Source organism: Mus musculus, chromosome 11 (assembly GCF_000001635.26).
Source record: "Mus musculus strain C57BL/6J chromosome 11, GRCm38.p6 C57BL/6J".
In the NCBI taxonomy this organism is placed as follows: domain Eukaryota; kingdom Metazoa; phylum Chordata; class Mammalia; order Rodentia; family Muridae; genus Mus; species Mus musculus.
Genome location: NC_000077.6, coordinates 83,771,539 through 83,786,816, shown reverse-complemented (window position 1 = coordinate 83,786,816; position 15,278 = coordinate 83,771,539). Strand labels below are relative to the sequence as shown.

Here is a 15,278-nt window from a genome sequence, read left to right as displayed (position 1 = left end):
TTTCCCCCACATCTGGGTTTCACATATGTACAGTAGCAAAGCCATGTAGGAGACAGTATAAGATAGAGAAGCCTCCAAGACCTGAATTCCATTCCCGCTGTCCCCTTGGTGAGCTTGGTCATGAGGGCTACCATCTCCCCTCCGAGGCCTCGGTGCTCGTCGATACGAGGGGGTGTTGTATTCCTTTCCAATTCACTCAACAGACTCTTGCCAGGACCTGTTCAGGCGAGGAAAGGCCAACAAGACAGGAAGTGACTTATATCCAGCAGGGAGGGCCACAGATAAGCAGGCAGGTGACCATAAAAGAGTGGTAAAGCGTGTTCTGAAAGATGGGGCTAGCAAGGAGAGTACGTTTTCCCTCCATCGGGAGTTTTCAAGCCAGTACTGAGCATCCAGTGGTAACTACCCCAGCAAATGGGGCCAAGCAGAAAAGGGTCCAGGAAGAAAAGCCTGCAACCTAGGAACAAGGGACATCCCGGAGACGGAAGGATGGTGTGAATACCACGGACAATCGCTGAAGCTCTTAGGGCTTCCCTTCCATGTCAACCTCAGTTCATGTGCTGAGAGATCCAAATGCCTACTGAAGAGTTACGTGCTGGGTGTGGACCTGTGATCCCAATACTGTGGAGGCTAAGGCAGGACGGTTGAGAACGGAACTCCAGCCCGTGCATTTGGTGACAGCTCATCTCAAAACAAAACCTACCCCCTAAAAACAAACAAAAAACAAGAGACACAAATAATGGAGCTAGAGAGGAGGCTCAGCAGTTAAGAGCATTTGCTGTTCTTACAGAGAACCTGGGCTTGGTTTCCAGCACCCACATCAGATAGGTCCCAATGCTCTCCCCAGTTTCAGGGGATCCAAGACCCTCTTCTGGCCTCGGGTATCTGCACACATGTGCACACACAAGCAGGCAGATATATACTGATTTTCCAGGACAAAGACTACATCAGGGGTTCATAAATTCTCCAGAAGGTTCTGCAACACACTAACCAACCCTTGTGGCGTGTTCTGAAGTCTGAGACGTCGCTGTAAGTAGAAACAGTAATACAACTATTATAAAACTCCCAAAGGCAACACACCTCAGACCACTCAACTCAGAATCTGTGAACTGCCATAAGTCATTGAAGTTGTCCCAGGTGACTTCAACGTTAAGCCTGCTCCTCACCCTTGTTTCTAATGAGAACTGGATACCCACCCCCACCCGACTCCACTCCACCCTACTCATGTCCAGTCTAAATGACTTTGTGATCTCTGTCTCCACCTGCTGGCCATTATACCAAACTGCAGGAGTTCAACTGTGCTATCTGTAGATCCAAGACCTTGCAACTTTTTAAAAAAGTTTGCTAAATGGATAAAAAAAAGAATCAATGAGATGAAAATATTAAGTAGTTAGAGCATGTAAAAATAATATTTTGCTGGAGAGATGGCTCAGTGGGTAAAAGCACTGACTGCTCTTTCAAAGGTCCCAAGTTCAAATCCAAGCAACCACATGGTGGCTCACAACCATCCATATGAGATCTGACACCCTCTTCTGGTGTGTCCGAGGACAGCTACAGTGTACGTACATATAGCAATAAGCAAATCTTTTTTTTTTTTTTTTTTAAAAATCATATCCTTTCCTATGACGAGGTTGTCTAAGAGTCTTACATACATTAGGATAAAGCGTGTGAGAGCCTGGGGAGTATTTGCAAAGTAAAACACAGCCAGTATTACCTACTGCTGTTAACTAAGCATAAGTTATAACCCCTGTTTTGTACCAGTGATTCATTGTCAAGGAATTGTTTTAACTTAGTCAAGTCAAAGTATATTTAGTCCTATTTTCCTGATGTTGACTATGGGTACTTAGTGGTGAGGGTTAGTGGGAAATACAGGCCTTTAGGCAGGAAGAGATAGCTTAGTGGTTAAAAGCACTTGTTGCTCTTACAGAGGACCCAAGTTTAGTCCATACAAAGCAGCTTGCAACCCCTTGTAACTTCTGCTCCAGGGGGAAGAAATCTGATGCCCTCTTCTGGCCTCTACAGGTACGGCAAAACTGGTCACAGGCATAGATAGGCCGAACACCCACACACATAAAAAGTAAAATGGAAAAAAAAAATCTAATTTGGTGGTGGAGAGATAGCTCAGTGAATAAGAACACTTCCTATGGGATCTTGAGGACCTGAGTTCAGCTCCCCAGCACCCACATAAAACAGCTGGGTACGCCCGGCGGTGGTGGCACACGCCTTTAATCCCGGCACTTGGGAGGCAGAGGCAGGCGGATTTCTGAGTTCGAGGCCAGCCTGGTCTACAAAGTGAGTTCCAGGACAGCCAGGGCTACACAGAGAAACCCTGACTCGAAAAACCAAACCAAACCAAAACAGCTGGGTATGATCACGGGCATGTAACCCCAGTACTACTCGGAGTGGAGAAAGGATAGTTCACTGGGGCTTGCTGGCAGCCAGCCAAGCTCCAGGTTCAGCAACTGACTCAGTCTCAAAGGAATAATGCAGCAAGTGAGAGAAGAACAGTGGATGCCCTTCTCTGAACGAACTCTGCAGGCACACACCCACGGATGCAGATACACACACATGCACACAGACAGACACACTTGCACACACACATACACACAGGCACACATTCATGGATGCACAGATACCACACACATGCACACAGACAGACACACATACACACACATGCATGCATACCAAGGCACACACACACAGATGCACAGCTACCACACACCCACACATGTGCACACACATACACACACCCACAGATGCACAGCTCCCACACACACGCACACAGACAATGTTCACACACACATACACACTGTCGAGTTTAGTGCCATGAACAGGATTCTGACTCCAACGCCTTTCCGCTGTTTTTTATATCATAGCGAATCTACAGCTGTAGCCCTGCTGACCGGGCAGCCTGAGAAAAGCAAGGCCCAGAATGCCTCAGTGAGAATCTGTCCCTCAAGTCAGAAGCGGGGACCAGGACACCTATAGTATCTAGAGGTGTTTCTGTATATTCCCCTTTAGGTGAACCCTGACATCCATATCAGAGACCCAGAAACCAACGGTTACAAAGAAATGCCAGGTTTTATTCAAGGTAAGCAAAGGACAGGAGCAGATCGGCAAATGAACCATCAGATCCGGTTTTGCAAGTATTTTCACCAAGATACAAACTGGCGAAAATTCAAAGAACCAGAGCCTGTCAGATCCTCTGGCCTAGGGAAGTGTGTGAAAGAAGCCGTAGCTGAGGATGCAGAGGAGGGTGTGGAAGCCATGCAGGGTCAGGGCAGGGTCAGCTCGATGCCTGGGCCCTCCATTTCAGAATCACCCTGAAGGAATGCAAGCTCACACAATGTTCTGTGTGGACCCCTCACTGTGTAGGCGGACCCCTTTGGACAGGCGAGCCCTCTACCATTGGAACATGAAGACTTTAGTCAGTGTGAGTGCGTGTTCACCAGTCACTGTCTACACAGCAGTTTCTGAACCACCATGATAGAAAAGAAAAAAAAAAAAAAAAAGAAGAAGGAAATTAGGGGCAAAGGGGAAAACCTGAAGATCTATGCATGCCTTTAACTGTGTACTGTGTACTTCAAGTGACAATTTTGGTTTCTGTTGTATTTCTCGTGTGTGCGTGTGTGTGTGTGTCTGAGGTGGTTGTCAGGATTCAGTCTCCATTGTTCTCCATCTTATATTCGCTGAGGCAGGGTCTCTCAACTGAACCCAGAGCGTGCTATATTTGCTCATACAGTGCCCATCTGGCTTTTTGGCAGCTTCTGGTGATTCAAATTACAGTTCTCAGGCTTGCACAAGTACCTTTCCCACTGTGCTATCTCCCCAGTGTCTGCTGGGCATTTGTTTGAGATAGACTCTCCTTATGTAGCTCAGGTTTGCCTGGAACTACACAGCAAAGGAGAGACTTACAAACTCCTGGCCCTCGTGCCTTGACTCCTCAGAGCAGGGATTTCAGGTGTGGACTGCCACGCCTAGCATTACTTCAGTTTTCTGAGACTGGGTTTTGCTATATTACCCATTGCTCGCTCTTCTATCTCGGCCTACAGGGTACTGGGATAACAGAAATGTTAACCATGCCTAGCTTAAATCTCACAATTAAACAAATATCACTAGAACCAATCTTTGCATCTTTTAATTTATCCCACAGCAAATATAAGTGTGAAGTACTTTCTTTCTTATATAACCCTACACTTTGGATGGAAATAACTTTATTAAATTGATTGTGGTCAAAAGTACAAAATCTAAATGTAAACAACTGATTGGCCAGAAATTACTTTAACAAGTGTTTGACATTAATAACCATTTAAGTTACATGAATAACCCAAAATACACAAATTAAAAGGTGGCTGGCCAAACAGCATATTTAATGTACGGGACCATGTCATCCTAAATGTCATTTGTAAATTTAGACAAAAGTTGGTGCTGCTGTGGCGCAGGATCCTGGACTGTGGGGAGGGGAGGAGCCCTGGGGTGCACGCAGGTGCAGGCGAGCAGCTGCACATTCATCAAGGGGGGCTCTTGCAGGGGTCTGCAGCTGCTGCAGCTGTGCCAGCAGACACTGCATGAGACCTTTGCTCCGATTGGTGCTGGGCTTTTTTTTTTTCTTTTTCGAGACAGGGTTTCTCTGTATAGCCCTGGCTGTCCTGGAACTCACTTTGTAGACTAGGCTGGCCTCGAACTCAGAAATCTACCTGCCTCTACCTCCCAAATGCTGGGATTAAAGGAGTGCGCCACTGCGCCTGGCGGTGCTAGGCTTTTTAAAAAACACTCTTGAAAACACAATTCTAATAAGATTCTAATTTCTAAATTTATTTATTTTTTCTTTCTGAGACTAAAAGACCTCCAGTTGTTTGGGCCCAGGCTACATAGATCCTGATTCCTTGTTTCTTGGTTGTCTGGGTTAGAATGGCCAGTAATGGAACCACTCTCCAAAGTGGCGAAGCCCTTTGAGAAAAAGTTAAATAGCCACTAACCCGTTCTAAATAAACGCTGCCGGATGCTCCTGCCCTAGAATGAAACTCCATGTATCAAATGCACAGGCTTGGTGTCTGATTGCCACTCGTGACCTGTGAGGGGAGGGTGGGAAAGTCACTGATCTGAGGGCCCACGAAGCATCACCTGTTCTCCTGAGGAGTCACAGTGAACGGTCAGGATGTCCTCTAAGAATCCCATGATGGCCCCTCTGGCTGTGTCTCCAGCCAGTGTCTGCACTCTGTGTATGTGCTTCAGGGCCACTCGGACCATCTGGACTCTTTCCTGTGGGGTGTGGACTGCTCCGGGGTCATCTCCCTCTGCTCCTGATTTTAAGAACTGTAGGATGTAGGACCGAATCATATCCCCATGCAGCTTAAGAGTTTCTTGAATGCCGGGCAGGTCTGAGGCACTGGCTAGGCTCAGGAGGTGAAGCAGCGCCTGGCAGATGTGAGTCCGCAGGCTGGCACAGTACTTGAACTCCAGGAAGTCTGTGGTGTCTTCGCTCTTCTGCAGGGCAGTGACCAGCGCACTCCAGATCTGGATGAACTGTTCTAGGGACCCGTACTGTCCTCTCTTGCTCGGAACGGAGAGGGCTGCGGCAGATCTGATGCGCACTTTGAAGTTTTTGCATGACATCACAACTGATGTCAGGGCTTTGTAGGCCTGGGAGGTCCACGGAGCTGTCCCTAGGAAGAATTCACAGTCACTGCAACTAGTGAAGGTTTAGAGACAAACAGGTGGGCAGGAGAGGGTGGAGGGAGTTATAGCAATAATGGCCCCATAGGCTCATATATTTAAGTGCTTAGTCATCAGGGGAATGGCACTATTTGAGAAGGATTAGGAGGTGTGGCCTTGTTGGAGGGAGTGTGTCACATGGGGTGGCTCTGCAGTGCCTGTGTCAGGCCCAGGCTCTCTGCTTGTGGATCAGGATGTAGCACTCAGCTACTGATCCCAGCACCACCTGTGCCACCACGATCCCACCATGAGAATAATGGACTTTAGCCTTGCTCATAGTATCTCTTCACAGCTACAGAACAGTGACTAAGACTCCTCACTAGACCAGGGCAGCAATAGCTGACCTGCGGGATCCCAGGGAAGGGACTGAGGACTGACCCCTGGATTCCCTATTTCCCTAGGCAAACCTGAAGCATGACCTCTGCTATCTGTCCAACGGGGCAAGGCCTGGCGAGAGAAGCAAGAACGGAACTGCACCCACCTGCTCCTGGCAGGGTGTGGCTGTGGACTATAGGCAGCAGCCCCATTCTTGCTAGTACCGGGCAGCAACCTGCCATAGCACATTGTGCGTTTGTTGTTAAGAGGTTAAACACACTTCTAGCTTCAAGACTAAGATGTTCGCATCTGTCTTCTTCCCATTTCTGTGGCCACCCCCAGATCAGCATGTTGTCTGACTCCTTAGAAGTGCTGCTAGCCACTCTGGCCTGAGCCACTCCCTCCTCCTCAGACAGATGTTCTCTCAGCCTGTCCCTTTCTTGGTTGCCCCCAGAAGAGCAGACTCTTTCGTCCTGTGAATGCTAGTGACATTTGCAAGGGCTCCGTCTCACTGTCTAGTCTGTCTCTGCTTCCTCACAGCTCTGCAGCCCAGCAACTCCTCCAGTCTCCCTGGGCTGCTCTGCCGACTTCTTGGGATGCTGTGTCAGCTGCCCCTCACATGGCTCCTGCTCTGCTGGTCTATATGATTGTTCCCCCTCTCTCAGGGACACACCCTTAGCTCTCCCATGTGATGAAGGCAGAGATGTAAAGCCAGTGGTGTCTGGCATGCCCAGTGGCTGGGGTGGTACACAGAAGCTACTGGTCCCAGATGATGCATTGAGCAAGGCTCGGGGTGTTCAGGGCAGCATGATGGAGTCACACACCCTGAGCATCCATTTCTGAACCCACAACTTGTGAGATGTGAACCCGTCCCTCTGCTCCAGAGGCAACTCTGTGGACTTGGCCAATTTCCTTTCTATCTTCTCTCCTAAGTATTTAATGAGCTGATACAATAGAAAGTTTGCTTAACACAAGTATTTTCTCGGCTTATGAAAAACAGTAAATACACTTTTTAAATGGCAATAAAACACCCCATCAAACACTGACTGATTTCATTGTTCCGTCAAACCTGGTTCCTGCTGTTTTTCTACTCCTGTGACGAATACCTTTAGCAACAGCACAGACTGGCCTACTCCGTCCCCAGAGGCTCCTGACAGACAAGAGGAGGGAAACCATCTTACCAAGTGGAAGAGCAGGGTTTTTAAAAACATTTCCCATCGCGTAACAGGCATTCCATCGCACTTTCATGGCGGCCTCGTTTACAACAGTGGAGATCAGAGCCTGTATGGACTCCTCAATGATTTCAGCGAACCTGGGCCTTTCTACGTGAGAGGGCTGGAGAAAATGAAGCAGGTTCCCCAGGGCCCGGACCGCATTGCTTTTGACCTGGAACGAAACGTAAACGGCCTCAGAGTTATTTTACCAGAGATGTTTCAGAAAGTATAAATGCCACCTTTAAAAAGACTCTCCCACCCCCGCCCCAGGTCATGAACCCCAAGAGTTGAGTCTGAGAGCTGTGTGTGCTCACCTGACCTAACACCAGAGCCCATGCTTTTAAATGTCCCGTGTGACAGGTACATGCAGGCTCTTTATCTTCCTGGTCAATTCCACTTAAAGATGCATGCTTTCTTTTCTTTCCTTCTTTTTAAATAGATCGCGCAGTAATATCAACAACAAAGGAATGCTGGTACTTCCCACGGGACACAAGCCAGCAGAATCAACTATCTGAGTGTACAGTGGGCAAGCACCCGCCCAGAGCTTCCGTGAACACAGGACGGCTGACAGTCAGACAGCCCAGCTGGAGCAGCTGTGCCCAAGTGTGCACCCTCGTCATCTTGCGCATACCTTGTCTTTGTCTGTGGAGGCTTGTATTGCACACTGCAACATTTTCAAGAGCAGGAGTCCAGAGAACTCATCCTGGAAACTTGGGTCTGGTGTGTCCCTGTCCCACCCCAGGCACAAGGCAGGATAAAAAGAAAACACCACTTAAATGTGTGCATACAGAGACAGAGTCACCACGTACAGACGGTAAAAACTTGAGGGAAAACAGCTTGACAGATCTTTTCAGATCACATCAAGAACTCATATATCTTTCTTGTTTTTGTTTGTTTGTTTGTTTGTTTTTGAGCCAGGGCTTCATTACAGAGCTCAGACTGGCCTGGGACTTGGTATGGAGCCTATGTTGACTTCAAATTTGTGATCCTCCTGACTCAGCCTCCTGAGTGCTGGGATTACAGGCAAATGCCACCATACCTAGGTGTCAATCCTGCAGTTCCACACTTAAGAATGCAATCACAGGGGTATGTCAAAATGGACATTTTATGCCTGGAAGTGTTCACTGCCTGTAGATACCCACAAGTCCAAGGCCTAAAATGAGCACTCAGCAAGGGGATGGAGAAGGATACATCTCTTGGTGGGGTTGGTGTAGCAGGTGTTTATTAAACACCCAGTGCAGAGAATGGCCCTGTGTGCTACACATGCCTCTTATACAGAATTAAGTGACAGAAAGTATGATGGCTGCCAGTTCTAGTGATAGGAATGGGGCATTATGGGAAGGAGGCGGATTCTATACTGCATACCCCTTAGTACTGTTCAAAATCTTTTGACCTGTGAATAAATTCCACACACATACATATATATGTATACACACACACACACACACACACACACACATACACACACACATATATATATATATATTTAAAATTTATTTATTTTTCTTCCTCCAATGGAGTGTCCTGGGTATATCAACTACACTCCAGGGCAGGCTCCTGTTTTTTGAGGGAGGAAGGGAGGGATAGGGGAAGAAAGAAGGGGAGAGAGAAGGAGAGGGAGAGAGATCGATCGAATATGAAGTTGGATGGGTAGGAGGGTGGGAGGATCTGAGAGGAGTTAAAATATATGTAAAAATATTTAATAAAACAAATCCAAAAAACCCCCTCTGCATCCTAAGAACAGAGCAACTGTTACAAAGGTTTTGGATTCCTACTGTGACATTTTCTACAATGTGGGTATACACTTACAATAGCACATGGTATTGTTGAAGATATATATACTGTAATAGAGTAATATGTATTCTTTTTTAAATTTTTTTTTTTTTCTGAGTCAGGGTTTCTCTGTACAGCCCTGGCTGTCCTGGAACTCACTCTGTAGACCAGGCTGGCCTCGAACTCAGAAATCCGCCTGCCTCTGCCTCCCAAGTGCTGGGATTAAAGGCATGTGCCACCACTGCCCAGCATATGTACTCTTAATACATTAAAATAAACTACTGGGTTTATTGCTTAGAGGAATATTAAAACAAAGTAGCAAAAACGCCCGCATAATATGAGGGGATTCTTGCCAATTCTTTCGCAGTAGGGATGAAAGACACCTTTTAGGGATTCTGAAAAAGATGCCACTCAGGGAAAACAGCTGAGTCACTTACATGTTGACAATCAGAGTATCTGTCAGGTTGCCCAGGGACCAGGCTGCTTTGGCGCGCACGTTTAGTGACTTATCTTGAAGTGACATCAATATAGCATTTGCTGTGTCTGCAACAAATATGACGTCCTGTACAACAAACCAGGCTACATTACTAAGGAGTTTACACTGCTGCCTCTGAACCTTACAGCTTATTTTCACAGAAAGCTTTAGGCCTTTACGGTAATTTTGATTTTGATTTAAAAAGTTTGCTATGGAGCCAGTGTGAGCCTGGGACCGTCACCTGTGCGTTCAGTGCTTGGGCTGACTGCCACCTCCCTCAACAACGTCCTGACAGTGAAAGTAGTTCCCAAAAGCACCGTTTCTCAGTCATTACTTCCATGTGGTAACTTCCTCTTTTTCATCCTTAGACAATTATTCACTAATTAAACATTTGCTGCACACTACAGTCCCAGGCAGTGTGTTGAACAATTAGCAAAGGAAGCGCAGGTGCTGTGCAGCGAAATAGCACCTGAGGAAATCTGACCACATAACAGGCTAATTTCTTTCACTGTCAGCGCAGAAGCCTCACGCCCACAAACGGTATAGGTGCCGAGGAACTGGGGGAGGGCACGCCAGGCTTCCTCTTACCTGTCTGAGGCACGGGAAAAGCACGTAGACTCCAAGGGCCCTGGAGGTGGCGGCTTTCACTAGATGGTTCTTGCTGTCATTCAGGCCGAGCAACACTGTAATGCACAAAATCTGCTTGTCGTTCTGCAACGAGAAGGTTTGAAACAGGGAAAGTGAGAAGGAAGAACAGTGAGCCAGTCTTCCAGGAGCAGCTGTGGGGAGAGCGCCTGTGCAGGGTTCAATCCCCACTGCGACCTGCAGCGGACTCCTGTAAAGGGCAGGTGCCTGACACCGGGGCAGGTGTGTGAGCAGGGATTCTGGGTAAGGCGCACGCAGAGCATCTTATCACACTGCACCTTTCAATGACGTGAACAAGTTCATTTAATCCTTCTGCCTCATTACCTGCCTCCCTTATAAAAGCTAATTTACATAACTAAGAACAGTTAAAAAGCCACTGAGGAATGAACAGGAGCAGCCAAAATCAGACAAAGGATCCTCACCCAGGGCGATGGATCAGGTATGGGCTGGGTGAAGACCCCAGGTGGAGGCCTCTTAACAAGGATTTTTAACAGTCACCTCTCATCTGACTCCTCTGATAAACGGATGATACAAAGCTTTAAAGAAATTCAAGGAGCCAAAGAGCTGGAGGAATGGCTGGGATGTGGACCCAAGACTTTCATCTCAGGACACGACATGCTTGTGAAATCCGCCCTCAGAGCTGTGCTGCCCACACCCACACCCTCTAGGGCCCAGGAGGCCAGGCTTTCCTGGAGGAGCAACACTTCACTGTTCTCGCCACAAACTCAACAGAAACAGCTTCTTTATTAAAGAGAGGAGGCTGAAAAGGTTTCAGAACAGAGAATCACGCTGGTGCCCTGATGCCCAGGGCATGGTCAAGGAGTGAGGGTCCGTGGCAGGTTACCGGCAGACTGCTGAAGGCCTCTGGCAAGATGGAGGACAGGGCATCACAGGCGCTCGCCTGGAGAGTCGGGTGCTCTGCAGACTGCAGGGCTCGGGGCAAAGGACCACTCAGCATCGCAGTCCAGAACACCACCACCTGGAATACAGCAAGTTAGAACCAGAGGTGATTTCCTGTAAACCTGCTTCCCACCTTAATTTGTAAAATAAAGGAGAGCTGATGATTGGGCAGATAAAAGGGAAGGTGGAGTGGAAGGAGAGAGAGAGAGAGAGAGAGAGAGAGAGAGAGAGAGAGAGAGAGAGAGAGAGAGAGAGAGAGAGAGAAAATGGAAGTGGGAGAGGATGCAGAGGAGGAGGAAGAAGAAAAGCAGAGCAGAAGCACATGGCCTGGAGAATCCGAAAGTTCTAAGGGGTCTCAATAAATGTGGAAGATGGCAGTGTAGCAGTAGATCCGCCCAAACTAGGCGTACAGCATGTATTCATATTGAGTTGTGTTTTCACTGCAGGGGCATATTTGGGTGGAGATTTACTGCAAAAAGTGGCTAATGTGGGACCTGTGAAGCCATGCCCTCTAGATGCAGCCTTGCAGATGAGAAGAGTTTGGCTGAAGTGGTAGCTTTTTATAAGTGTTTTCACTGTTCATCTTCCAAAGTAATGGAAACAACTTCTGAAATAACCAGCCACATCCAGTAGGACACTACAGTGTAACTGAGTTGACAGAAATAGTGACAATGATGGTGGTGGTGGTGATAGAGAGCAGAGGTAGTAGCTACAGGGTTAATCAACAGTAGCCGCTTATAGTTCAACAGGGGTAAGAAGTCCTGGGGCAGATGAGATGGTTCAGTGTGTAAAGGCACTTGCTGTGCAAGCTGGTGACCTGAGTACAATCTCTGGAACCCAAATAAAAGTGGCCATAGAGAACCAACTCCACAAACTATCTTTTACTCTCCACATGTAGACATTAGCACACATGCCATATCCCAGTAATAATAAATTCTGGTGTGCTTATTCCACAACCGGAACACCATAGATTTGTTCTGAATTTTATCTGTTATTAGTGTGCACATGTATGACCTTTGTGGCCACATCTGTCATGGTGCACATGGGGATGTCAGAGGAAAACTTGGTGGAATTGGTTCCTTATGTGGGCTCCAGAGATCACACTCAGACTGTCAGGTGTGCAGCCTTGGGCGGCAAGCATCCTTCCCGCAGCGCCATTTCACTGGCGCACCATAGTTTTCAACACTGGAGGAAATGACATCACCTGCTCCGCTTCATTACTGAGCCCAGTAGAACAGAGGAGAAGACACGGGGGCTGGAGGTGGGCTTACCAGGTGGACTGGCACTCTCTGTTCAGGCGCTATGTTGGAATCTGGCTTGTACTGCTGTATCAAGCCTGCACCCAGTTCTTCCAGGAGCTGCCAAGATACAAGAAATGACGGTCAGAGCAGAGACTCGGTTCTACGGAGGCCGCAAATACCCTGCTTCAGTCTGCATCATCTCAAATCAACAGCAAAAGTAGTTTCTCTTCCTTCCTTTTCCTTTTTGTTTGTTTCTTTCAGACAGGGTCTCATTATGTAGCCCTGGCTGGCCTCGAACTTGTGAGATCCAATGACTTTTGCCTCTCTCATGCTGGAGTTAAAAGGCGTGCACACAACATAGGAAAAGTAATTTCTAACTGGTTTTTCTTTTCTCAGCGACTCTGACAGAGCTCTTCTTTCAAGGAGCAAAGCTGACACCTTATGCTCAGCTAACTCTCTGCAGACGAGTCAGGAGAGGGACGTGCCCCTCCTCACCTGAAACCTGGGAAACCACAGAAGCATACGTGTCACTTGTAGCGAGATTACCTTCACGCCGTGGAGCTGAATGGATGGGTTTGCCTCACACATGCACTTACAGATCACCTCGCCCAGCTCCATCAAGTACAACTGAGCCGTTGAAAAATAGCCCCTCGCCAGGTGAGCCAAAACCTACAGAGAACAGGCGACTGATTAGCTAAAGGCGGGCAAGGCTGCACGATCCAGAAGGGTTCCCACAATTCTGCAAGCACTCACAGCTAACACGGACTGTAAGTCTGAGGCCGAGCAGCCGTTACCTAGCTATGGCTGGCATCAGCTCTGTGACACTTTATTGGTCTGCGATGTCTCACTCAAGACTCAGAAGCCTTTGATGTAGATTTTTTTTGGAATTTATAGCTGGAAGAACAGAGCTGGAAGGGTAAAGGGTGTATTTGGTGTCCTCAGAGGATCCATGCAGGCCGGAACTGAGCTATAATGGCTACTATTGGCATCAACTTGACTACATCTAGAACTAACTAAAACCCAAGCAGCTGGGTACACCTATGACAGATTTTTTTGTCTTAGTTAAATCATTTGAATCGGGAAGACCCACTTTTAATCTGGATCTTTTGAGGTGGTAAGGTTTACCTTTGGTCTGGGCCACCCCTTCTGCTGGCAGCCTATATAAAGGACATGGAAGAAGGAAGCTCAGGCTCTTTGCCTGCTTGCTGGCGAGTTCACTCCTTTACAGGCATTAGCACCTACTTCTTTAGGATTCTGCCATATACTAAAGAGCACCTAAGATACCCAGCCGCATGCCCTGAGCAACTATTAGATTATTGGACCTTTCACTGGTAGACAGTCATTGTCGGGTTAGCTGGACCACAATGTGTAAGTCATTCTATTGAATCCCCCATATATATCCCCTAGAGAACCCTGACTACACACAAGCCTATGTCTTAAAACTACATCTGAGTACAGGCATTTTTTTTCCAAAAATCTTTCTTTCTGTCAGTCAGTCTGTCTGTCTTCCTTTCTTTGTTGAGATGAGTTTTTACTATGTAGCCCTGGGTGACCTAGAACACGCTATGTAAAACAAGTTGGTCTTAGATTCACAAAGATCTGCCTGCCTCTGCCTCCAAGTGTTCCCTGCAAGGGATATTTTCTTCCTTCGAAGCAACAATCATTTTGTTTCAATAAATAGATATAAGATGACAATGAAGACTCTATAGAGAATGAACTTGAAGTTGCAGAAGTCTATCTTAGTCATTATGTCTGTCATACAATACTTGACGTGGCTACAACCGTCTGGAGCAAAAGAGCAAAAGGGAATACACTCAACACTTTACAAGGAGCCAAGGTCACACCAGATGGCAAGGCCATCATGCATCTGCCCCTCAGTCACCCTCCTGAGAAGGAGTGGTCCCTTCCTTTCAGACAGGGAGACATGGCACTTCCTACCTGTAGAGCCTCCAGCCGCATGGGGGATGGTTCATAGGTGCTTCCCAGGGCGGAGCCAGCATCGCTACCTGAGCAGGAGTCCTCCTTGGGCAGCACCACAGTGGAAATGCAGAGTCGGATGAGCCAGCAGGGCTCCGATGACCCCTTTGGTGAGCTGAGCGATGCTTCTTCCAGAGAGGACCCTGCAGGGAATGTCTTCCAGCCATCAGGAGTGCTGAGGTGAGGGGTTGCTGAGCTGCTGCTGCTGAGTCCAGAGGAGCAGGGCTGTTGAAGAAGCAGCTGGACTTCCGGCAAAGGAGCGTGAGTGGACACTATAGCTCCTAGGAGCGTGAGACTTGACACTCGGACATTAACATCTGTCCAAAGAAAGGCAGGGCCTATCACCATGGAACCACTGTCACAAGGGCTGCAGTTATCCCTGCCAGCAATTAAGAACTGCTAGATTCTTTTGAAATTATATATGATCAAGCTTCTGCTTTCAGTTCATAGATAGGATGGGATAATATCATGAGGAAACAATCTGAAAAATCAAGAACACTAGACATTCTACAAGACAACTGACTAGGAGCATCCAAATGTCAGGTCTAGAAAAAAATCCTAACAGCCAGTGGGGCTCCTCCATTTAAAAAAAAAAAAAACCCAGAACCCAGGCGTGGAGCTGGATTTGTGGGATCCTAGCATTTATTCCTGTAGAGCACTAGAGCTTGGTTCCTGGGGACTCCGGGTCCTCTGCTGGCCTCATACACACCATATACCTACCCACAGTCACAAAAGTAAAACCACATAATTGTTACAACCCTAGCACGCAGGAAGCTGAGGTAGGAGGACATGTGAAGCCAATCTGGGCAACCAAGCCAGGGAGACCTTATATCAAAACCAAAACACTAGAGCGCTTCACACAGCAACAAAATGGTATTAATCCATCAACCTGAATGATCCTGGGAGTTAAAAGAAAAAGCTATAAACAAACAAACAAAACAAAATTACAAAAACAAACTAGGGCCAGAGGGATATCTCAACAATTGAAACAACTGACCATAAACACAAGGCCTGGAGTTTTAA

The 15,278-nt window shown here is 47.4% G+C and overlaps 1 protein-coding gene across 3 annotated transcripts in view; it reads right to left on the bottom strand.

Moving 5' to 3' along the window:
• Window positions 1-3,062: 3,062 nt before the first annotated feature.
• Heatr6 (HEAT repeat containing 6) overlaps window positions 3,063-15,278 on the bottom strand; it is a 30,118-nt gene continuing 17,902 nt past the window's right edge. For all 3 annotated transcript variants that reach the window (NM_145432.3, XM_017314468.2, XM_030245843.1), the window contains 9 exons: window positions 14,217-14,572; window positions 12,825-12,947; window positions 12,309-12,395; window positions 10,982-11,116; window positions 10,081-10,203; window positions 9,455-9,579; window positions 7,876-7,972; window positions 7,212-7,416; window positions 3,063-5,666 (listed from right to left, as the gene is read on the bottom strand). In NM_145432.3, coding sequence (NP_663407.2) covers window positions 5,095-5,666; window positions 7,212-7,416; window positions 7,876-7,972; window positions 9,455-9,579; window positions 10,081-10,203; window positions 10,982-11,116; window positions 12,309-12,395; window positions 12,825-12,947; window positions 14,217-14,572 — 1,823 coding nt within the window. In that variant the 3' untranslated portion in view covers window positions 3,063-5,094. The remainder of the gene's footprint in view (window positions 5,667-7,211; window positions 7,417-7,875; window positions 7,973-9,454; window positions 9,580-10,080; window positions 10,204-10,981; window positions 11,117-12,308; window positions 12,396-12,824; window positions 12,948-14,216; window positions 14,573-15,278) is intronic.